Source organism: Pyrgilauda ruficollis, unplaced genomic scaffold (assembly GCF_017590135.1).
Source record: "Pyrgilauda ruficollis isolate IOZ18807 unplaced genomic scaffold, ASM1759013v1 scaffold11, whole genome shotgun sequence".
In the NCBI taxonomy this organism is placed as follows: Eukaryota; Metazoa; Chordata; class Aves; order Passeriformes; family Passeridae; genus Pyrgilauda; species Pyrgilauda ruficollis.
The window spans coordinates 3,610,465-3,635,816 of record NW_024509210.1 but is presented as its reverse complement, the minus strand read 5'-3'; the positions used below and the strand labels follow the sequence as shown (position 1 = coordinate 3,635,816).

The 25,352-nt window shown below is 42.1% G+C and overlaps 1 protein-coding gene across 4 annotated transcripts in view; it reads right to left on the bottom strand.

Moving 5' to 3' along the window:
• Nucleotides 1–25,352, bottom strand: part of ANK3 (ankyrin 3) — a 289,144-nt gene that overhangs the window by 26,885 nt on the left and 236,907 nt on the right. For 2 of the 4 annotated variants that reach the window (XM_041475697.1, XM_041475680.1), the window contains exons 30-36: nucleotides 19,302–19,513; nucleotides 17,540–17,747; nucleotides 16,895–16,991; nucleotides 15,517–15,745; nucleotides 14,839–14,964; nucleotides 13,954–14,076; nucleotides 11,633–11,714 (exon numbers count right to left, since the gene is read on the bottom strand). In XM_041475697.1, coding sequence (XP_041331631.1) covers nucleotides 11,633–11,714; nucleotides 13,954–14,076; nucleotides 14,839–14,964; nucleotides 15,517–15,745; nucleotides 16,895–16,991; nucleotides 17,540–17,747; nucleotides 19,302–19,513 — 1,077 coding nt within the window. Of the gene's footprint in view, nucleotides 1–641; nucleotides 8,322–11,632; nucleotides 11,715–13,424; nucleotides 13,452–13,953; nucleotides 14,077–14,838; nucleotides 14,965–15,516; nucleotides 15,746–16,894; nucleotides 16,992–17,539; nucleotides 17,748–19,301; nucleotides 19,514–25,352 lie in introns of all 4 variants that reach the window. The other 2 variants (XM_041475670.1, XM_041475687.1) reach the window with 2 other exon arrangements.

Below are 25,352 nucleotides of genomic sequence, written 5' to 3'. Positions count from 1 at the left end.
CTGTGATTTACAATTTCTCAATTAAAAAGGTTTTGCACAGAAAACCACAATACCGGATAATAGTTTATTATAAATAATAGCTTTAATTGACTAAGTTGACAGTGCTTATATTGTTTACTAGAATGGTTGTGTGACCTAATAACCTAATAACAAAACAAAATTTTTTCACAGCTTTTAGATTTTCACCTGTGTAAAGCCAAAATGTAAAACTACATGATGTCGTGTAATGAAACCAAACATGCTGACAATCTAGCTGGTAGACTGTAGACAAGTTGTTCAATTACTGGTGAAAACCACCAAGGCCAGATTATTGTCTATTTTCTCTACTTTGACAGAACAAATATACTGTCACAAAAGACATCTTTCAATTTCTGAGTTACATCAATTTCTGAGTTACATGAATGTCTTTGGCATGCTTCACTAGCTTTCTACAGTACAGAATTTGTTTGAAGGAAGAAAAAGAGAATAAGACAGCACATACAGATGACAATGACAGAATGAAAACTACAGTTAAGTCACTCCACAGGCAATCACAACAGTTCATGCACTAGGATCAACAAGTTGAAAGTTTTACAAACTAGGCTTGATCTCCACGAGGTGAGCCATGAGAGCTCCAGAAACCTGACTGCCTTCATTCTCACCAGTCCTCTTACTCCTCCTCCTCTCACTGTCGGCCTTTTCAATCTTTGATTTTATAGATGCTGCCTCTGTTCTCATGTCTCTAGCAGACTTCGGTGTAATGGAAGGCAGGTAAACTTGAGTAGCTTCTGATAAGGATGTGTTCCTTGATGTACTGTCTTCTTCATCATCAGAGACCTCTGACTGCATCTTTTTCTCTTCATCAGAAAGACGATCCACAAGCTTTAATGTCTCACCACTAATTCCCTTAAAATATTCAATAGAATGTTTACATACCTCCCTAAGCTGGTTTTTCTTTACTTTAACTGTTGTCATGGTGACGGAGGTAGATCTTACCTTTACTGGTAATTTAGAAGGAAGTTGTTTTGGTTTTTCTTTCTCTACCTGCTCTTGTTTTGGCAGGGCTGGAGTTCTTTTAGCTAGATTACTCCTATGTGTGTTTTTTACAGGAATCCTAGACCTTGCTTCTAGACAGGGAGAAGAATTATTTTGTTTTGCTTTGTCAGGCTTACTAGCCTCTTTCGCTTTACTCCCTGTATTGCTTTGGAGGTTATTTTGGGAAAAGACTTGTTTTACTGAGCTGGCCTTTACAGGAAGCTTTGATTTTCCTCTAGCTCCTACCAACTCTGTTGACTTTTGCTGCTCTCCATGTGGCTTTTGCTTATCTCTTACTCTGTGTCCTTGTGTTGTCCCTGTACCTTTTCCTGAAGTGCTTTTCGCTTGATTAGCTTTCTGGAGGGAACATTTCGGTTCCAAATGTTCTTTTAGCACTACATTACAGGTAATATCATCTGTAGGGACAGCAGATGAATCCAAATTGTTGTTGTTATTAAAATTATCTTTTGGAAAATCAGTGTTTTCTGTTTGCCTACAGCTCGTCTGGCTAGAAGCTGAACTCGCAATCACTGCTACAGTTTCATTTTCTAATCCCTCACCACTTGGCATCACAGCTTCTATCTTATCTGTCACTTCGCCAGGGCCATCTTTCTTCAGAGTCATGGTGGAAGCAGAAATTCCCATTTTAATTGGTGTGCGCAATTTGGGATCAACTTTGGAAGCGTTTACTGCTGCCGATGATTTCTCCAGTGAGTTACTACCAAGGGTTTGTTCCATGCAATCTCCACTGGCCTGGGTGCCGGGCTTATTTTCAACTGCTGTTGTTTCTACTGGTATCTCTAGGTTTGTTTCTACAGTGCTGTCCCCTGCCTGTGGCTGTGTGATGGCAGTGACTGTACTTTTATCCCCTTCCCCCTTGTCCCCTGACTTCCCTTCAGAAGTATGCTCACCAATCTGAAAAAATTGGAGTCTTTCTTCAACAAAATCCCTCTTGCTCATGTCAATTGCACCACTGCGAGTCATCTCAAACATCTTCCCCTCATGAAATGGGAAGGGGTTGGGCTCGCTAGTTGGCGTACTCTCATCTGTTGGAGTTCTGGCTGGTGTTGTGTCAGGTGTTGTTGCTTGAGATCTGTCTTCCACTGCCAGACCAAATGGCTTAGCCTCATCATCCCTTGACTTAGTCTCAAACACTTCATCGTCACCTCGGTTATTCGACCACGGGTCAAAATCTAGACTCTTGGTGGCCACAGTTTTGAAAGGTGTTGCGAATTCTTCGTCTACTTTGTAACTGAAATACGAGTCAGGAAATACAGTCCTGTCAGGGTGTCTGCCTTCCAAAGAGAAAAACTGTGCCCCTGACTTCTTATCGCTCTTATCTCCAGCTTTGTCCGAAGATGGACCTTTTGAAGGTGTCTTGTCTTCTTCAGGGCCTACCTTGCCTTCCTCCTCAATGACTTCAAGCTTACTCTGGCTAAAGCAGCGATCAGTCTGCTTTAGAATGCCTTCTGTAGTCCATACGTCCTTTTTGGTTTCAACTGCCGGACCTGCAAGTTTAGAATCACTCTCAGTTAAACCATCATCTTCATCTTGCAAATCATAACCGTCAAGAGAGTCAATCTCTGTCGCATCGGTATCATGGGAGAATTCTGCAGTGGTTGCTATGGAACACTCTGTGACAGACTGGTCATTGTTACTCCCATTTTGCACTACATCATTCTGGGGTGAATCAAGCCCAGTGTCAAACTCATTGGGTTTCCCAGAAGTGGGATGTCCTAACTCTTTCTGTTTCTCAATCTTTTCAGGGGCCTTGGGTTTTGAGGTCTCTTTCGGGTCATCTTCCAGCTCTTTCAGTTTGAATGTATACTTTTTAAGTGGAACGGGTTGATAGAGGGATTCATCATCACTGGAGTCACTGACATCTGCTCCCGGTGGCACAGGAGAAGGTGGCTGTACTCTGATGACAGGTTCAGCCAGCTGGCACTTGTCATGTTCATCTTGCAAGTTCACTTCAGTCATCTCCATTTCGCTCTCAGTGGAATAATGAGGCTTCTTTTCTGATTCACCTTGATCTGCATCCAGTGGTGGAGGAGGAGGGAATTCAATATAGGCAACTCTGTTACCTTTGGGTCTTTTGTTAGAGTCCTTATTTATAAGACTAGGTAATGTTTTGTCAATCTGTGGTTCCTCAACCTCTGCCTGTTTCACAGATGTTGACTTAGCCTCTGCTTCCTCCTCTGACTCCTCAGACACCTCAGGTATAGGGCTGGGCTTGCCTGGGATATAAGCTATTAGTGAGTCAGGTGTTTTAGATGTAAACTCGTAACTCACTTCCTCTGAACTCGGTGTTTCTGGTGTTAAGGGGCTTTTACCAGAGCTGTCTATAAAGGACACTTGTTCTAGTGTGTCATCTTCTGGACTACCTTGTGGAGAAGGAGGTTGTTTTTGCTGCCTAGCTGTGTAAAATGTCCCCCTCGTCTCTTGTACTGTCTTACTTTCCTGACTGACAATTTTTTTAATACTGCCTTGTTGCACCTCTTTCTCATATTGCTTTCCTACTTGAACAAAACTGACATAAACAGGTAAGGTCTTAATTTCTTTTACTCCCTCAGTGCTCACTAGCGGTGCAACTTTATTCAAATAATCACTGGCACCGGGGTCAGCTGTGTCACTTGAAGGAAATTCCTTTCCTGGGCTACATTCTAAAGAATCTGGTGATTTGCTAGGGGATAGCTCTGTTTCCTCAGCAGGAGGACTTAGACCTATTGAGCTCTGCTGCTTGGTAACTTTTCTGATTTCTGAATGCTTTATTTTTTCATCTTCCACATAATCAATCTGTCTTTCAACTTTCTCCTGAATCACAGCTGATTGGGATACTTTAGCTGAAAGTTCATAGACACCATCAAGCATGGCTCTCTTCTCCTCAACAATTCTGACTGGAATATGGGACACAGCAATTTCTTCTTTCCTTTTGGATATTTTATCAGCCACTTCACCATTACGTTCCCCCTCCCTGACAACAAATTCTCTGTATAAAACCCTTTTTGAGGGGGATTTTACAGTCAGTTCCTTCACTTCTTCTGAATGGATTCCATTTGAGGCCACTTTGTGCTCTGTCACAGTGATAAATTCACTTTTTTGGTCAGTTTTAGATTCAGCATGATCAACATGGTTTTCTTTTACTGTATCTGGAACCAGCACATGTGAAAGCTTTTCCTTCTGTGTTTTATGGTTAGAAGTTCCAGGACTTTCCCACGTCCTATATATTTTTTTGTCCCAGTGTCCCTTCGTTGTTGAGTCTGAGCCATACGCCAGGTCTTTTGCCCGTGGTTCTGAGATGCATTCTGGCATGCCTTTCCTCATCTCAGCTCTTTGTGTGTCCGAAGCACGAGAGTCTTCCACAGCTTTCCCTTTACCGGGAACGAGGTCTTCCTGTATTTTCACCTCTTTCTGTAAAGCTGTGCTCCCATCAATGACCTCTATTTGCTTTGCGTGTTTCTCTCTTGAATAGGACTGATACACTGGTAACTTACTTTCTTGCAATTTTTTTACTGGAATTTTGGACTGACCATCCATCTTTTTTTCTTCTGGAGTTACGTCCTTACTTCTGGGACTTATACCTTGCTCAAATTTAAGCCTAATGGAACTGAGCTTTGATTGCTTCAGCTGAAACCCAGTCTCAGGCACTCCAGTCTGCTGAGCACTTCCTTTGTGTTCCATAGTTCGTTTAGAGTCCTCTGCAGGTTGCACATATATCCTTTTTTCAGGACTGCTGGGCAAACTGGATGCTTTCCTCTCATCCACCTTGGGAAAGCACTTCCCATCCTGTGCATACTGCTTCACCTTACTCCATTCATCCCCAGATGATGGCAATTCAGAGAGCAGAACCTTCTCGGGGCTGCTGCTGGCAGAGCTCTGGCTAGAATGTATTTCCTTGCCATTTTTTTTATGCTGCTTTTTCTCTGGAGACTGTAGCTCATCATTCAACTTCTCTGTTTTATCCCGAAAAAACTGGGATACTTCAGTCAGTTTTTCTTCTGCCTCTTTAACAGTCCTGTCCACCCTGTCTTCATATATCAACTTTTCTCTACCTCTGTCTAATCTGTCCTCAGTAAAGCGCATCCACATTGCATGTTTGTGACTACTAACATCTCCAGTGTAGTGTAACACTGTCACTTTATCATAATGATCCTCCTTAGACATTTTACCTACACCATTTTCAGATACATCTTTATAGATTTTGGAGAGAATCTCTTTTTTGGGGGCAGTAGCTACTTTTTCTCTGCATCGTTTATCAGTCCCCTGTAACTCTGCACTAAGGGGTAGAGCATGGTCAGTAACTGACTCCTCAGTATCAGAATGAGACACATCTAGCTTTTCTGAAAGAAGCATTTTCTCAGCAAACCTGTAAGACTCCCCTCTTAGTTCTGACAACTCATCATCATGGTATTCTATTGAGTGCTGACTCAAAAGCTTCAGTGTTTTGTAAGAGTCATCAGACATGAGTTGAGCAGAACTAGGGCGACTGTCTTCTTCCTGGGACACGGGAGTGTTAACTCTAGAGGATTCCAGATAAGAAGGAAGTGACTCTTCGGCCGTGAGCTCCTCTTCTTCTTGCTGACCTTGTTCCTCTGAACAAGGAAAAGCATCATGTTTTTCCAACTCTTTTAAGTTAATATCTCCCCGAGGTAAGTCTTTCTGATATACATACATTTCTTTTTCTGGATGCTTTTTTGTTTCTCTAATAATGACTTCAGTAGGTTCAGCCTGATTACCTTGTTCAATATGGACCTCTATTATTCGCTCCAGTTTGGGTTTCATTTTGCTGTCCTTCTCTGCATGTTGTGGTGAAGTTTCAGCAGACTTGCTAACATCGGACGTTACTGATGATTTATGTTCAAACAGACCTGCCAGTTCTTTGGAAGGGTCACGTCCAGACTGAAAGGCTTTCATTATGTCATGAACAGACATTGTTTCCTCAATTCTTTCAGAGGTACTTTCTGTGCATGGAGGTTTATGATAAACCATCCTAGTCGTGGTAGTGATATGAGTTTCTTCTTTTACTCGGACACCTTTACTAAGGACGCACTTATGGTCGTCCTCTTCACTGCCACTGGCTTTCATTTGAAAAGCTTTGACCTTCTCTTTAATGGACCCAGAAGGTTTTTGCTCCAGCTCCATAAACGTAGGGGAAGGTTTTGAGGCTGGCAGCTCCTCTGCCTTCTGCTCTGGAATATCTTCCGAAGACGGTTCATAGCTGCGGATGACATGAACTACTTCAGTTCTTGTTTCTGTAATGACGGGAGGGATGGGCACATCGTGGAAAAGTGGTTTTGGCCCTGTGCTTTCAGCACTTTGTGGGGCAGAAGGTGTCTTTTCACTCCTCGTTTCAAAGCCACTGTCAGACAAGGGACTTTTATCTTGATCGTGTTGAGAAAAGTCATCTGGAGACTCTAAAATAGTGTCTGTTCCAAAAAAGGAGTCTGCAATTTTACATAACTCCTTTTCTGATGTTGAAGGCCTCATGGAGGCTGGAGGCATTTTAAGTTTATGTTCCTGCAAAGCGATGGCTGGTTTTAAAATGCGTTTTTGTCTCTCTTCACCTTCTTTTTTCCCCTCTTCAAACTTGTACTTTATGTTTGTTAATGAACTGCTACCGATATCATTTGCTAAGTAATCAATAACTTTTGACAAGCTATAATCCTTTTCCGACATGGTTTTAGTTTTAATTTGGACCTTCTCTGGAACAGATACAGGAGGGCTTGTCAAAGCTTGCTGTCTCGCTTCATCAATCTCCTCTGTACTGAACTCTACCCAGTCATCCTCAGACAGGTGTCCTTGATCACTTTTGGGTACTTTAGCCGACCCTTTACTTTCTAAACACACATCCTTTTTCAGAATCTCACTAACTTTTACTAAGTCCTCTTTTACTTTCTCAACAATTTTAAAGGGCTCTTCATCATCAATTCTACCCTCTTTTGGTATGTCAGGTTGAAACGGCTTGTCCTCTGCGACATCTGTCTGCAATATTGCAGTCATTCTTATCAGATCCTCTTTCATTTCAGCAACATCTTTCAGTATCTCCTGACTGGAGGATAAGGAAGATGGTGTGGACAATTTGAGAGCAGAGGGTGCTAAAAACAAGGATGATTTTATTGGAGATGAAGTTCGAGTAAAGGTAGGCTGCGTGCGCGCCTCTGTAGTCAATGTTTTAATAGGTGACAGTAGCGCAGCAGCTGATTTTGTAAGTGAAGACGACTCTGGGAGCTTCTTTAATGCTGGTTCAGACAAAACATTGACTACAGAATATACTGGCACTGTTATTGTTGATGAAGTTACTGATGAGGTAGTTGCAGATATTGACCCAAGGGCTGTGTACAAAGCACCTGCAGGAGGAGTTCTCATTGACTGGAAAGCTGATGGTGCTGAAGACACAAATGACCTGAGTGGAGAAAATGACATTGTTGTAGCTGTTGAAAACACTCTCTCAGCCGTGTCAGCAACTGCGTTAGCAGCGCAAGTTGCAGAATGTGCAGCTGCAGAGATCTTGTCTTGAAAAACACCTGCAGCTTTGGATCCATTTATTAAGTTGGCAGAAGATGGGTATTTCAGAGGTGACACAGACCCATTGAGCAATGGTACATCTGTGTGCCCAGCTACATGTTTTGCTGGCGACGAGAGAGACGAGGCCATCATGACTTTAGTGGATGAAACGGCATCAACTGCTGACTTAGCAGGTGACACCACTGACTTTAGAGGGGACGATAAAAGTGAAGATGCTGATGTGATGACCGATTTAAGTGGCAAGCTTGAAGAGTACATGTTAATGTTGGATTTGGGGGATGCTGGAGGCGTCATGGTTATGGATGATCTCTCCAAGAGAGATCCTGCTGTAGTCACTGGAGATGTCCGAGAGGGGAATGTGGTAGTGGAGGCCAGCCCTTTGAGACTGGCAGCTTCTGTGACTGCGGGAGCTCTGATGAAAGAGCCTGAAGTAACCTGCATGTTGTAGGGAGGCTGCGAGACCACAGTTTTTATTGGCGAAGAGATTGTCCGAAAGGATCTAATCGGAGATGCTACATCACTAACAGATTTAACTGAAGACGTGGTAGAAGCTCCTAATGTGGATTTGATTGGAGAAGTAGAAGAAACAGACCATATTGATTTTAATGGGGAAGCTGTAGGAGTGTTAGAGGAAGAGCTTGATAAGGAAGTGAAGCCTGATTTGGTTTGCCCAGGCACTGTAATTGGAGCTGTTGTCCACGACTGATATGGCCGTGTTGAAAAGAATGGCTTGTATGAGTAAGTAGCAGGTAGGGATCTTGTTGCTCCTGCACTCCGTTCAACTGTTTCTTAAATTGTTAAATTAAAATCAAACATAAAAATCAACAAAAATGGTTGAAAAACAGAGAGACCAGAGAAGAAAATTGGTCAGTAAACGTTGTAATATTACAAAAAGCAAGTACAATTGTTTGTATGAGTTGGGATGAAAGAGGCAAAAGAAGATTTAAAAAAGAAAAGAAAAAAATTAGGAACGAGCCATATACTGATAACTGGTCCAAACCAAAAAGCAACATGAAATGGAAGACAGAAAGCACATAGCAACCAAATCTGCAAACAATGGAGAACAGAAAACACACAAAAGGAATCCATAAGGTAAAAATAAAACCACATCAAAATTTTTTCTCTTACTTCCTATTGACTTTCTGATGTGCTACTTCTGAAATACTCATATCAGCTTTATTTTGCCTGTTTAGGTATGTCTCTGCTTTGTGCAACTATTAGAATTATCTGTTAAATAATTTCTATTGTTGTTCTGTTCAGATTTGATCCTACACAAAAATATAAACTTGCGTAAAATGACATTATGTAGCTAAAATATTTTCTTAAACCACTTCAGAACTATTTCATGCAGAAACCAAAATTCCTTTAAGTGACAGGCAATTGATGTGCAAACTGTGAAGCAACTGGAATAAATTCAAATCTGTATCTTCCATGCACAATTCGGATATGCTTCACACTCACAAAGCCAATAAGAGCAAGAGCTTTTCTGAGTCAATACTAAAAAAAAAAAAAAAAAAGAAAGAAAGAAAGAAAAGAACATATGCATTTGTTTCTCATGCAATATTCCTTTTGTCTGGTAAATATTAAAGTAAAACTTTTCATGAAATGATTTTAAGAAGCATATGTTGTAAATGAAATATGGCAAGTATGATGTATGATAGTCGTGAGCAGGCAAAGCAACTGAATCAGTTTTTATTCATGCACAAATGTCATGTCAGAACGAGCACACAGATTAATACATTTCGTATGGTGTATTAAGCACAAATACGTAAACCTTACAAAATAATTTCACAAGAGGTCATTAAAAGAAGAGTACACTTTTTCTACAAGATGTAGTGTCTTGGTACCTTTTGAGGAGATTTCTTGTATCAGCTCAAAGACAGACCTGTTCAACTTTACAGTTCTCAAAAGGTAACATTAGAAAAGCAGTCAAAGAAAAATAGATTATGAAATAAATTCCTAGCGAGGACAAACCTGTTAAATGTTATCATCCCCCAGAACTCTCAGCTTATTCATAGGCATTTTGAACAGAATCATCATCAACCACATTTTGCATCACAGGAGGCACTCATGTCAGAAAGTATTTCTGGGAATCCCATTACACAAACATATCCTCTGACACAGCAATAACATTCAGAGAGTTGACATTGAACGAAACTTTGAGGAATTTTTTTTTTTCTTTAAAGTTAGAATTATAAATTGAGCTAAAACATCCAAAGAACTTATTCAACATACCTTTCTCTGAAGTTATACTAATAATTTGTCAAACCTGCTTGATCTGTCTTATAGACAGACAGTAACTCACAGTGAAAGAAGCTCAACAAGCTAAGACTGAACTGTTGCAGCACACACACTCCTATAGAATAGTTAAATATTCAGTGCACCACAGGTCCATATCTTTCAAGGAGAAATGTGCTGGTCCTATAGAAGCCAATCAAAGCCCAGAAGTCAGTGTGGATGGCTGGTGATACTTCACAAAAACATTTCGGTTGAAGAGAGCTTGAGTACTAGGCCTGACTGGCACAGACTAAATCCAGAAATGCCCATTTTCCTTACTACAATATTTTAAAGTGGAAATACACTTCTCTCTCCCCACCATAATAAAACCCCCAAAATGTACTTCATTAAATCAACTATTATGAAGATATTATAAATACTATTATTTATTATGAAGATTTAATTAGCAGTAGCTGCTAACATTCACCAGAAGTTCATAGAGTCTTGAGTTCAAGAAAGAAACCCCAAAATGATTCTGAAAAGAACTAATAACTGTTCAGCAGTTAGTGTTAGGACATGTCTTCACTGGAACCCCACCCCACTGCACCATCACGAGCTGGTCTGTCACAACTGACCAGCAAGGCAGGCACACCACAGGCTGCCCTCCTCACTTCTTTTTTGCCTGTCAAACCACAGATTCAGGGACATTTAAGATGCTGCTTCTGTGCTCCCTTTTGCAGCTGAAGAGCTAAAACATCTGCCAATTTTTGCAAATGAGACTTAATGGACCTTTGGTGAATAAATAAGACTTTTTTCTTCTCTCCCAGTGAGAGGGGGGGGAAATTCATTGTGAGCGATATACACAGTCATCAACCTTCTTTCCAGCAATTTCATTTTCCCTCTCTCTCAGTTCCCATCAAGCCTGTGACAATACCTTAACAGTCCATCAAGATGTCTCAGCAGATCTGATAGCTTCTTCAGATGTTATATGCCTGGAGTCTTCTTCCCGGCCTGAGAAGTGTAACATATTCTGGAGCACATCTGATCCAAAGAAGCCACAGATCTTATAGGATAATTAGGCAGCAGCCATCCAGTGGGAGCTCCCAAGACCTGATGAAGTTTGTCTATGGATTTTATGGAATTATATCAAAGGGTCTGTTGCAGGGTAGCAACTGAGAAGTCAAAAGTGGGGGGGGGGAAAAAAAGGCAAGAAAAAGCCTGGAAATGGGGAACAATAGCAGTTGACCTTAGAGAGGAGAAGTGAGGAAGAAAAGCTAAGCCAAATACATTTTTGTATTTAACTGGGGAGGAAAGGAATGCCACAGGTCTGGTCAAGGGGAACACATGTTTAGGAAGAAGCAATGTGTGGTGCCAGGGAGTAAAAAGCATCTGCAGGGAACAGAGGAAAAAGGGAAGGGGAGGAGAAAGAAGAGGGAAAATATAAAATATGAGAGAGTCTATTTTGGCTAAGCATCTAAACATTTAAGTGCTTATCTGAGTGGCTTTCTGAATTTTTGTGTAACATTCCGTTCTACAGCACCTTTCTCTGATGTCTCAAAGGGGAGAGGAAGAGACTCTTTTCAAAAGCAATTTGCAATCCTCCTACTCTGGAACTACATTGCATTTTTAAAAACTATTATATTTTTCTTAACTAACACACATAATTTGCCAGTCAGGATTCTTCAAGCTCTCACAACACACGAGTTCACAGACCATCCAAGAATGTTGTTTTAGACAGCTTTTTTTTTTTTTCCTTTTCTTTTTTTTTTTTTTTTTTCCCCCAGAATGACACCAAATACAACGTTTATAGAAAAAATGTCTCTTCTTATGAACAATCACATCTACATGGTTTAGTACTTTGGTAAGAGCAACTCACTCATTCCAGGCTCAGTCAGATAGCTGTAGCGCTTACGTAAAGCAAGGGAGACGAAGTTCTGGCGCCGGTCAGCTTTCTCCGTCTGCAACAAAACACAGCAGCATTCAGGGCCCTGGGAATCACTGCCCTCGTCTGAACAGACCAAACCTCAGCAGAATGGGCCGCTTTTCGTGGCACACAACCCCACCAGGGAGAATGGGTGCTTCCATTCAGCTTCAGGATGGCATGCTGAAGCCGAATTTGGGTGAGCAGGCAGGGAGGGGGCAGAGCCAGCCTCTGCTCCTGGGTGCTGAGTGATGAGTGCCAGGCACTGCCGAGCAGGGAGCGGGGCTGCACGAAACCTGCTGTGAATGACCACCCTCCTGGAGCAAGCAGGGAGGGACTGCCACCCTAAAGTGAGCCCTCAGGTTCATTCCTCTGCTTGTGAGGTAGAAGAGCTGAGACAGCAGAAGCAGCTCATTATCCTGCCTCAAAGCATCTCCATGCTGTCTTATGGCATTATCACTTAATAAACTGCTTCACACTACTAGAAATGGTGTGATACTGTTCATTCTCTGCAAAATAAACCACCTTTGGCTAGAAACAGGAGGTCAACACAGAAGACTACAGGTACAGACAAAACATTCATAAGAGTGAGTGACCGATTATTCCCCCCCCAGATTAGCTTGTCCCAAAAGCACACACACCACGATGTACAACTGGCTTTAAAGTGAATACATTAAGGACAAAAAAAGGCATGGGAGGGGATTTTTTAATATGCACAAAATGCAAAGATGTGGATTAGAAAGCAGACTACTCTTGTTAAGTAATAAATTGCCTCATAAGTTGCTGTGTTCAGCGGGATAGCTGCTAGTGTGGTGTCTTTAACAGCAATAGTCCTTCAGAGATAAACTCACTTGAATATGTGGCTAAAAATGCAATTTGTTCAGAAAGAGCGCTATTATTTTCGCTACATGATAGCTCATTGGGAACAAATTCTGTGGAGGTAATGTTTTTTCTATTATTATTTTTTAACATGTAAGGAATGTTTTGGGTTGCATTATTTGGGTTTTTTTTTAGCTACTCTAACCAGCAGGTGACAACTGCTATTTATTTGCCACGAGGAAGAGGAAAAAAATTGCTGCTAGGTAAATTGGAAACACCTGTATAGTTTCCTTCACAAGATGATCTCATCTCTACCTCTAATGAGTAAAACCCACTCAGTTTTCTGACAATCTAATGTTGCTGTTTCCATGAAACGGTGGGTTTTTATGCTGCAAATATCTGAGGTTCATTTGAAAATAGATTTGAGCACAATATTTAGAAATTGCTCTTGACTGGTTTACTTTTTTTTGAAGAATCCAGTTTATTTACAGAGGTAAGATATTAAAGGCCACTATTGTGGCCTCAGCAGTACCTTCTTCCTTCTCAGAAATACAAGTTACCATAGCAATGACAGTGTTAGTCCAAGAGGTAAAATATTATCCACTAAGCTCTTCTTGATTTTGCCAAAATTTGACTTGGTCTGATAGTCATAAATATGTCATTTTTCAGAAGAAAATTAGTTACATTTTAGACTGCTTTTATTCAGTGCTTGGTTTAATTTTATAATTTATAATCATGGGATTTCCCATATTTGTGCAGCTCTACTGTTTTACAACAGCCTATCAGAAGTTGAGGATATGGTTATTTTTCTGTAGGTATCATTTCAACGCCACCATTAAAAATAGTTGTTTGTTTTTTTTTCTATAACATACTACTTTTCTTCACTAAATCTGAAGGAAATAAAAACAGAAGACAGTGTGTATATTACCTCATCATCTTGATCTGACTCTGTTTCCTTTTGGTCCCAAGATGCATTGCAGAGACAAGGAATATTATAATGGACAGCAGGGAAAAGAATATCAGGATATGAAAAGGACCAAATTGGGAGCACAAAATGCAAGCTGATTTATAAGGCAAAGCAAATCCAAAATGTCAACACAAAAGAAAAAAAAAAATCTTACATCCAATGCAAATAAACACGTGACATTACTGAAAGCATAAATCTATGACTTGCAGGCTGAAGCATGAGCTGTAAACAGAATTGTAAAAATTATAGGAACTTGACACCACAGTAACAGGAGACTTTAAAAGCGTTCTACATACAAGAAACCAATAAAACATATATTTTAAAAGCCTTTATCATATTCGAAAGCATTCTCATTACTGACAGTTCACAAGGTTTCTTTATGACTAGCAGGAAATAAAAAAAAAAAAAAAAAAAGAGAGACAAAAACTAAAGGAACAAAACCAAATCCAACCCAATCCTAAGAAAAATGTTTACTTTTCCAAACAAATACCTTTTTGTGTGCTGGCAGAGTGATATTCAAGTTGCAAACAGCTGTTTGTGGCAGTCCTTTTGTAGTCTTTGGTTCTTTCAAAAATGATAATCGACCACAGGGTTCCTGGCTGGTGTCTCTTACCTGGAAAAGAAAATTTGCTTCAGCATAGTAATGTGTAGTAATTCAGAGTCCTAGAGGAGGTTTCTGGAACAGTTCTCAGAATTTCTTTCTACAAGGAGCTTTCTAGTGTGTAAAGACTAATACCAAGCTGGAGCTCAGCCTGAGGTGCTGAAGGAGAAAATGTGTTACTGCGAAAGAGTTTTAGGTCAGCCTGAAGCTCCCTGATGGCAAATCCAAGCAAGACAAGGTGCTGAGTGAGTCCAACCTGAGGGTTTTGTACTGGGATGCTACTGACAGGCACTGTCTGCTCACTTCATTTTATTCTGCCATGTTTTGCTCTTGTGTTTACCAAAATGCTTAACAACCTCACCAGCAGCAGGGCAGCTGTGCCAAGGGTAAGGGAAGCGAGCACCGTTCCTGGCCATTTAGAGATGAACAGTCTGCACACACCTTCTGAAGGCTGCTCTGCAGTGCAGGGTTATTGAACGCGTCTCCTCTGCTTAATCTCTCAGAAATTGTGACCTACTGGTAAATATGTGGGGGCTCCAATTTGAGATATGGTTTTAGGAAGAGCTTGTGAATCCATATCATGGATATTCTGCTCCCAGATCTGCCAGCAGTTCTGCTGTGGCTTCAAGCAAAGCGTCCTCTCCATGTTATTCACATATTAAAAAGCTACACCTACATCCCAGGGGCAAGTTAGTCCTGTAGGGCTGAAAAAGGGAAGAGGGATTGTGGGAAGGGAGGAAAGCAACAGGATCATTTATTTAGCTTTTATTTTACCTTGATAGAGAATGGCAGTCTATTTTCTTTGAAAGCATAAAAATTAAAAACAAGCTGCTGTCCTCCTTTAGTCAAAGGGGCCAGATTTCCATAGCAATCAACATAAATAGGTTTTCCTTCAAGAACCTATCAAAGCAAGAAATAAAAGTCAATAAAACCTCTTTTAATAGTAGATTCATGCATATAAACATCATGATTTCCCTCAACTTCATTCCAGAGTTTAACCTAAGCCCCCACTTGGTTACATTCAACAACAAATTGGAATATCACCGTGCATCATGGCAAGGTATTATGAGCACAGGCAGTTTGGAAAACCACGAGCCACCTGACTGGCTTTTCTAAAGTAAGAGTGTGTAATTTTCTTCAAGAAATATTAAGTTAGTGACTGTGATTTCACCACAAGCCAGTCCTACTCATGCCTGTGTGCCTGCAGGGCCAGTGAGAAGGAATTCCCTCTGTCTGCAAAGCCCAGCCAGGGTTACTTGACAGCAGAGTGAGGGCAAGTCCTCATGCTCCTCCAGTCTCATCCTGTTTTTTTGTTCTTTTGAAAATTTTCATGCCATGGCCTTGCTGTGAACCTTTATTTAACAGGGCCTGTCGTGGCTTTTGCAGGAGCTGCTGCTACTGGGAAAACACGCTGCCCACCTACAAGGAGGAAGCCAGCTGCAAGGAATGTACCTCAATGTCTTTGCTTCTGGCAACTTCCTCAAAGTTCTCTTGTTGCTCCAAGGTTTTGTCCACTTTGTCGTCAGTCATGCAGAAGCAGCGCAAATTGGATTCCACGGGGTCATTCATTTTGGCAAATATCACAAACTTTGCCATATAAGGAACGCATATTAATTCTCTATAGAGCTGTGTTGCCAGCCCAACAGTCTCTAGTACTTGGTGGCAGTCTGCGAGCCAAAATCTGAGTGGGAAAAAGTAAACCATTAAGTCAACTTTTCATTATGCTCCAACAATTGTTTAAGGCTTAAAGAGAAACTGTGTCCTGTATCCTTGGTCACTTTGCATGGGTACTGTCCTTGCAGAATTGCCAGAGCTGTAATTTTCCCTCTACTCTCAGTACAGGTTTAACCATCCAGAAACGGGAATACCTGGCAATGAAATGCTGACATACCTATCTAACCCTTTTCACACTGGTGTCTCATAAAACTATCATAAACTATCATAACTAAGGCTCATTTGAAGCCAAAGTGAGGAAATCGAATTTCATGTGATCTTTAATTTCCTGTAATGTGCTGATGCTTCACTATACATTTGATTTGCTAAAACAAATACCTTTAAAACACACAGAGCAAAATCATATCTCCCATTCAGGCTGAAACAAATATGCCCGTGGTAAAGCCTACAGAGACATGTGCTATATTGTTATTTTCTCATCTTATGATTAAGAGTTTGAAGACAAGTGTGATACAAATTACATATAATTTATACTTTGTATCAGTCTTTCCCACAATATTTCAGCCCTGATCTGTTTGGTTTTCCAGCAATTCTCTCTCTTTATAAAAAGATTTTTATAGTTGCAATGTCATTTACTGATAAACTCTCTACCTCCTATACCATGAATTTTCTTCGCTAGGATATGTGATTTGTACAGATCCTGTTACATGCCCTCAACCAGCATGTAAGTCCATGAAGTCCATCAAGATTAATTTCAACTCATCATTTTTTGCAATATAAACCCACAGCCAGAAATTAAACACCTTTAAATTTTTGAACAAACGCATTTTTATTAATCCCCCCCCACCTTTTTTTTTTTTTAATGGGACGAATATTTTGATCTTTCTCTCTGTTGCCATTTACAGAAAAACCAAAGCCCTGTGTGGCATGGCCTCCTTCAGAGGAACAGGCTGTGTGCCTGCCAGGAGTCCCTGTCACAGCCAGGCCAGAGCTTGGTGTGTGGGACGCTGATGGGCAGTGACAAAGCAGCACCTGGGCCATCACCCCTTCACCAGCCTCGTGAAAGGCTTCCAGAAAGCCAGAACACAACCTCCCAGCCAGGCATGGTGAAGGGAGGGCATCCCTGAGGTGCAGCCGGCAGGGTGTGCTCCCATACCTGGCAGAAACATTGGTGGTGAAGGAGACACAGTCGTTGGAAAACGTCAGCGGCGTGGTGCCTGTGATATCCTCCCACTGCGCGGGCGAAGTGCCTCCTGTGCAAACACACACCAGGGAGAGCTCCTTTCAAACACCAAGCACACACACACTGCATAAAGAATATCTCTGTCTCCACATGCAGAAAAAGAACCTAGACATTAACGTTCTCCATCAGCTGAGTTCCATGTTATCCTGTCGCATCAACAATGCCTCATGGCATCACACGTCACACAACAAAAAACAAAGATGTAAGAAAAGAGCATATCTGTAAGTCAACAGCAACCCTCCCTTGATATCAGCTAGGAGAGAATTACTTCTGCAAGCTACTTTTACTGACAAGCATGTTTAATAACTAAGACTGAAATTCTTCAAGACTGAAATTCAACATGTGTTGGGAGAGCTCTTTTACAATGGGACCAGATACAAAGCTCAGGGAACCGGTGGGAGCCTTGGAAATAACCTCAGCTGGCTTTGCTCAGGAGAGCTGATCTGAGCCCCAGTGGTCCAGCACACCAAGGTTCCCTTACTGGATTGCAGGAGTTGTGAGAGTGAGCACAAAGCTGCTGCCACAGAAACCTTGGCAAAGAGCAGGATTTTCTCTAACCTGTAATGCTACATAGGAGTCGAAGGCTGGGAGTCGTGTCTCCTTTGTACCCATTGCTTACTCCTTCCCCTGATGGAGGTGGCACAGGAATTGTCATGGTTATTGGCTTATGGAATTTCCTTCTTCTTGGCTCCACAGTGACAATGGGACTGAATGTTGCTTTGTTTCCAAGGATTTTTTTGACAATCTCTTCTGGAACTGGTTGAGCCTGTCAACATGGGGAACATGCTTAAACTAGAGCTGCAAACTGTTCATAGACATGCAGAACTATTTTCTAAATGGTAATTCTGTTTTCTGTAGATCTTTTTTTTTCCCCCCAGGAAGCCTTCTCAAGGGTGATTATTAGTGAAATTCATGTTCAGTTCTTATTCAACAACTTACTTCTGATTTCCTAATCGCTAAATGGCAGAGCTAAACGATGAATCTCAGAAGGTTCTCTGCAGTATTTGCCGAGTTTTTCAGAGCATGTTTGGTTTTGTTCTTAATTTACAGTGATTGATGACATTATGTACAATTTCAAAATGCAAAAACAGGCCTATTTTGCACTGGAGAAGAGAGGACTAGACTGTCTACTGGAGGTGACAGACAATTCTTACATCTCTGCAAACACAGATTCATGCTCTTGAGGAACACTGCACTCCAGCTGACCTCTGTACTCAGTGCTTCCTGTGATTATTAGAAAGAAATACTTGTTTGGGTCAAAATCACAAAGAATGCATGAGGGTACAAAAGACTTATAGGTAAATTTCACATTTGCTACAGTCAAAAGTGACAGACATGGTAATGGGAGTTTGCATCCATTTGCTTTTTTATTTTAATTTTTTTGTATTTTCAAGTCTGTGTCAATCAGGCTGACCCATGACTTGCTAATATTCAAATTGCAGAGTGCACTGATATGCAGAGAGCATGCAGTTACACCGCAGTCTCAGCAGTCACAACACTGCATACAGAGCTGTCACTCACACTGGAGAGCTCTGGGAAGGCAACTGTATAACCAGAACAGCACAACTCCCATTTTCTCAAGATTAATCCTCTTGAGATGTGAAATATCTTTAACAGAAATGAATTTCAAGCACTGCAATTCAAACCAGCATCTCTTTTTCATGAACCCATCAGACTTGTCATACTATTAAGGGCATTTTAAGTGACAACTAACTGAACTCAAAGATGCCTCCTATTCCTACAGAATATTTCTCCACTTTCTGTGTAGTTAGTTTAAGTAGAATTTAAGCTATATGCTCTTCACAGATTTCACCCCTAGAAATGCCAGTGGTGAATGTCCTAAGACACGGCAGATGTACATGGGAGGTTTTTGACCCAGTAACAGCTGGCAAACAGCTGCATGTAATCCTCCCAAACACATTCCTGTGGCAGAGGGCAGCCCAGTGACCCCGTTCACAAGCTGCTGCTTTGCCACAGCAGACAGGGACTGCACAGTGGCTGTAGAGTTGCTGGGGCTGCGGTGGCTCCAGGTCTTTGCTTTCCTCTCTCCATTCCCGGGATGCTAAGCAATGACCATAGAGGTGATCCAAGGGGAGCTGGGCTCGTGCCACAGGGAAGAGAACTGTGCACTGAGGGACACTGAGCGAGCCCAGACAGACCCATGCCAACTCAGAGCTCAGGTGTGAAGAAGCCCCTTGTCACACTCAGGTGTGAAAAGCCCTGTGCTAAGGAGCAGTGGAAGCTCCTGGAAGCTCCGTAGCTTCCAGTCTCGTGCACCAAGACAGGTGCTTGGAGAGGAGCTGCACTAAAGCACCTTTACCTGGAGCCCCACGCGGATCCTCTTGGTCAGAGCCCCCTCGGGGAAGGAGGCCTGGACCCGAGGCACCGTGGTGCTGCTCAGCACCCCGCCCTCGGGGCCGATCTGGTTGCTCTCCTGCTTGATGCGGGAAACCACGGCGAAGTACTGCGGGAAATCCTTGGTGACGATCCTGCAGATCCGCTTCTTCTCCAGCTCCTCCACGCTGTCCAGCTCTGTGGGCACAAGACAGGTCAAACGTTCAGGCATCCCCTGCCCACGTTCATCCCACACAATCTGGGGCTTTGAATAAGCCTTAAAATGCCTAAGAAGGTTGGGATGTTTATTATTATTTATTTACTACATCAGTAAAAAAAAGCCATTCAGTGCTATCAATTATCAAGCTTTGTTTTTCCTGTGAACTTCTGTATAAGTCTTGACAATGAGGGCCAACAGCAATAGACAAAAACACTTGCTGGGACACCTAAGTAGTCAGGTGTGACAGTCTCTGCAGTAGCAGCTGCCACAATATGACAGGTTTGTCACACAGCATAGAAGTCTGAGGAGAGCTGAACAAGACAGGCAAGCTTCTTCCCTCTCTTATTTCTATCTGATCTTTCTGTGCATAGCTCCACATTATTCCCAGCCCCTTCCCCCATATAGTTCTGACATAAGGAAAACCACAGGAGATCACAGTCAGTTCATGACCTATCTCCCTTCGTGCCAGGTGTGCAATCCAGAGCTTGGCCACCTGAGGCACCTGAGACAGTTACTGCCCAGACTGGCATCCAAAAAATCCACACCAGAAACCGAGCTCTCCATGAAACTGTGGAAGCAACACAGCTGTCTCCCTGCATCACCAGTGAACTGAGAGCAAGCTTCCCTTCCACATCAGGATTCCAGCCATCTGCTTATCTGTCCCAAAATAATTGCGGTGTGCCCCTCAGCTCCTAGAGAACCTTAGATATCCTCAGATACAACTGCAACAGAGTCATGTCTCCTATTAATTAGTTAAGCACATGACACAGTTTTCCCCATATATGCACTGGGGAAAACTTCGTGATACAACAAAAATATGACTTTTGCAACTATATATACGTGTGTATTTATATTTGCATTGGTGCCCTTGGCCTTTTTATCTCTTGCAATTGGATTTCATTGCACCACTCCACAAATTTCAGCACTTATTTTCCTCCTTAAAAAGGGAATTTCTAAATAAAGTTTGTTCCTCAAGATCCAGCAAGAGAAAGCAGCAAGACCAAAAGTAATACTAAGGCAAAAGACACTTTTAAATACTTTGTGACTGAGACATTTTCCTCCTCTAAACATGTAAGCTCAATTACAGTTCCAAAAGAATTAGAATGCAAATTTGGTAAAATGTCAGTCTTCCATTTAAAAACATTCAGCAGATAGTTTGGATTAATCTCACTGTGTTGCTGTGGATCATTATGTACCTACCAGAAGCGGATAATTTCTTATCATAATGTCAGCTTCCATTTACTTTGACTCAGAGATTGATATCTGAAGCCCTCTAATGAATTAGTCACTCTGCCTGCAGCCTCTGGAAGCAATGGCTTGTGCAGGAGACAAACTGGATTCCTAAACTCCAGGCAGGTATCATCTTGACTGGTAAATCCTAATCATCTCCTGTTTGTTGCTAAAGAAAAAAACCACTGTAAAATGCTCACAGAGGTGAGGATAATTAAAATTCTCCTGAAGTAGAAAAATAGTGATTTGCACAAGAACAATTCAAAGTCCTTTAAACCTGGCAGGCGCTCTCCTTCAGAGGAGGAAGATGGGAAGATAGGACTGGCAGAGCAACAGTCAGGCATGGAGAGGAGTTGGACTATATATAGGGAGGTTATGTTTGGATAATACATATGTAAGCTTCTATATGAAGTTGCCCTCTAACAGAAAAAAAAAAAAAAAAAAAAAAAAAAAAAAAGATGATGAGCAATCAAACCATCTCTCTCACTGCCCTGAGAAATGCAGTGTTAGCATGACAGAATTAATGAAACAGGGAAAACTAGTCCTGGGAGAGGTCACATTTCACAAACACACCTCATGCATTTTATAGAGGGAGATATCATCATTACTACTTCCCTCAGCTGCTGACACTTCATTCCTGGGCAGACTGTTTCAATGATAAACCCTGAAGCATTTTTTGGTTAGGTTTAGCATTTGGTTAGGTTAGCATTTTTTGGGTTTTGGAGGGAAGGGGGTGTTAGCCACAGAGCAGTATGCTGTGCACCCCGTCATGCAGACAGGGATAGCGAAGCATGGAGAGGCAAAGCAGAAAAGTTAGTGGCAGAACTGGGAAGAATCTCCCAATGTCACTGTCTCCCAGGCTTGTGCCAACAGCCCAGGAACTCTTACAGCCACGCAGCTTTAGCGAGTCAAGAGAAAGGTATGGTGAATATAATGTGTGCAGAAGTCTTCTCCTGCCGCCCATGAGTGTGGTACACCTATCCTGCAGTGGTTTGGTGTCTGATCTTCCACAGGAGTCATAGAAGAGATGGACAGAGGGCAAGGAGGCAGGAAAAGAACACCACAGCGTGTGGTGCACGCTGCCACATGAACATTAGGGCTCCAAGACTGGAGAAGAGAAACCCAGCCATGTCCTCAAGGTCAAGAGGGACTCACACAGGCTGTCTCACGTCAAGGAAAGCAATCACATCAGCTCTCTCTGGTGAGAGGCAGTTGTGGATCAAGTTCATCCACATCTAATACCTTCCTTTTTTTACTTTCAGATAAGGTAACACAGAGCAAGAATCTTCTGACTCGAAATAGAGCAAGACAAGTCACAGTACACCTGGCTGCTTCATGAGCTTCAAGGTGTCTTTGTTGGATCTGGTTTCCCTTGCCAGGGCCTCAAAAGAATTTTGCCAGCACTGAAAAAGCAAATCTCACCTGACTGAACAGCTCTCTGAGTTGTGCAACCCTCCCTCAGTCCTGTCTGGAGCAGAGCTGACCTTGTCACGGTGCCCAGACCACAGGGTGGGGTGAGCACAGGATCCCAGTTCTCCCCATACAGAGGTGTGCCCATTAAGGAATTGCTGCACTAAAAGCATGGCATGCAGAAGGCAGCTTCCACATGGAGAAAAATCCAGGAGGGGGATGGAGGCAGGGAGAGCACATGGCAAGGGGCAAGGAGAAAGTGAGGGCAGGAGGATGCTGGTAACCAGACCCAGCCTCAGTGTTTCACACACATAACCAGACACTCCCAGTGCCACAAGGATGTTTCACCCTCAAATAAGGCAATGTCCTTTATGGCTGTTTTTGTGTGGTCTTCTATCTTGCTATTCACAACACACAGTTTAACAGCAATATGTTTAAAAACTTTTCTTGGAAAGGTGGCAAAATCACTGCAGAGTGATTTATGGTGGTGTTTTAAACTTCAAGCATAAACAAGGTCACACTCTGGTTTGATCTGTCGATTCAGTTATGTAAAAACTCCTGCTTCCCATCTGAAACCACACTGTGCAGCTGCAAGCTTACTGTAGCCACAAGCATTTGCATTTCTTGGCTCACTCACTCAGTTTACAAATAACTTTTAAAAGATTAGCTACCCCAGTGTGTGCATTTGTGACCACAATTTGTCTACAGGTACCTCTAAAGGGTGAAGGAATGTTAAAAGCAAACAGAAGTTATCTATAAAAGGAGCCTGTCTGAAAACATGATGTATTTACCAAATACAAGGCAGAGAGCTTCTTCCTAAAAAAAAATAATAAATTCCAAAAATACATACATTTTATTTGATTGAAGTATAAATAAATGTAACATGGCCAAGAGCTGTGAATTGCTACCCTTGTGTTTGGAGCCACACTCCTCCTACTCCTAAAAATGCCAAGTTCCCCGTATTTGCCTAAGTACAGCACCATCCTTTAAATAAAACCCATTTAAGCAGAAACCTGACTGCAGCAAAAAAACCCAGGCTCTTTACATCACGGTTCATTGTTCTCTCATGATAATAACCCCGAAGTTCTGCTGTTATTTAATGGTGCAGTAGCCCTGCAGCGGTGCCTCCTGCCCGGGATGATCTGGGGTTTAGGACGCGGTTTCCCAGCAGATGGTGCTGCTCCCAGCGCAGAAAAGGCTTTGGTGTTTGACAGAGGGATGTCCTTGCTCTCATCCCTGCTGGATAAGGGGCAGAGCAAAACAGGAACAACCAAACAGGGAGCAAACTGCATGGCTAAAACTCGGCCTATTAAGGAGCTGCAATAAAGGGCTGACTGCCCTCCTTCAGTGCACAGGTAGGAAAGGACTTGTGGTCACAGCAGGTTGGACAAAGAAGCTGCTTTTAACAGAAAATGGGCACTCCTGCAGCACCTCCTGACACTCAGAGATGATTATGCAGATGAGTTCTCTTGCAAAGACACACTAAATTTCTCTAAATGACTATGTGGCTGCCTTTTATTTAAATTAAAGCTTGCTTCTGCCTCCAGAGCTCATACCTGGAATAAAACTTCTTCCAAAGTTATGTCTTCTGAGATGCAAGATACTCCCCCTGAGCTAAGTCTGACTGTGGTATTTTGTAACAAAACACTAAAAGTTCAGATGAAAAAAACCCAAACCCACTCAAGTCTACAAATTTGTAATTTTTTTGGTCATTGCTTGGAAGACCTTTTACATTGCAAAGGTGTCATTTAAGTAGAGTGGAATTTTGTCAAAACCTTTGCACTATTTTAATGCGGGGTGGGTTTTTGGTTTTTTTTTTTTTTTTTTTTTTTTTTTCCTAGCTAGAGAAGGATTAAGCTAAAACAAACTGAACAAATAATCACTGCAGTGAATGTGTCTGCAGTATTTTTCTCCTTTTCCTCTCACAAATGACTGCCTGGATTTGTAAAAGCCATTCCTGAGGTTTGGCTTTTAAGGTGTCAAATATTTTCACTCTAACAGAATATTGTCCATCATACTTTTTGTCATTATTTGGCTGCACTTATACCCACCAACCCCAGACAGCAGTTCCCCAGAAGGAAAGAGCCACCTGAAACCCTCAGTAGACCAGAAAATTGTCCTGTGGCTAATTGTGAAGCTTATTATTTTAGGCTCTTAGTACTGAGGGCTTCATGCCCACCCCTCTCAAGGTGTTTTTTTTTTATTGATCTCTTCTCTGTAAATTGTCAATTTATCCATATGTGAGCTCTTCCATATGTGTTGCAAGCTGCAGCACTTCAGAACAGTATTTCTGTGCCCAGATTTCCTATCCCCAAATCAGCTGCTGATCAGTGCTGACCATCTCACCCCTCTCAAGGCTTCACCCAAACTTCTTCACCACTGCTTCACCCAAACACCAAATCATCACTTCTGATCCCATGCCAGTGTGCAAAGAAGAAGGGGAGGTGGTGAGATTTTTCTTTTTCAAAGGCTGCAACTACTGCATTCAATCCTGCAGCAATCATAATTCCCCAAGCCATACTATCCTGGACCATGTTCATCTTTTGCCTGTTCCACTGCTTTTAGGCACCCTTCAGTGATGAGGTTGATTTTATTTTTCCAAACCCACTGGGAAAATATTTGCAGTGTTTCTGCCCTCCTGTCTGGTTGGTTCTATTACATTTATTTTGAAATAAATAGCTACAATAGATCATCACGAAGCAAGCAGATCTTTGCTGTTGCTTTGTGTTTGTACAAGCTCAGGTGCAGTTCAAATACTTCAAAGTGAAACCTTTCCTGCTGCCCCCATGTGGATATGTTTATCCTGTGGATAAACCCTTCCAGAAAACCGAAGTTGACACCACAAAGTGCTTCAGATGCAGAGAGCTCCAGCAATGGTTCATCAGCACGAGTATAGAAAAATGCTTGCTAGGAAAAGAAAGCAGTGGTGCCAAGGAATCACTGCAGCCCCACAGCCTGGCTTTGCCCACAATTTGTCTTCAGGGACCATCTGTGACAGCATCTTCTAATGGATTTGTACAGCTGGGTCCCCTCATCTTGAGGGACTCACACCAACAGCAATGCTCAAGCTAAACAAGGGAGCCAGACTGCCCAGATGGGCATCAGGAAGGCAGGTTGTGTACTTCTTGGTGGCAATCTCTAACACCACCATTTGAAATAAGAATGCTCTAAGGGCCA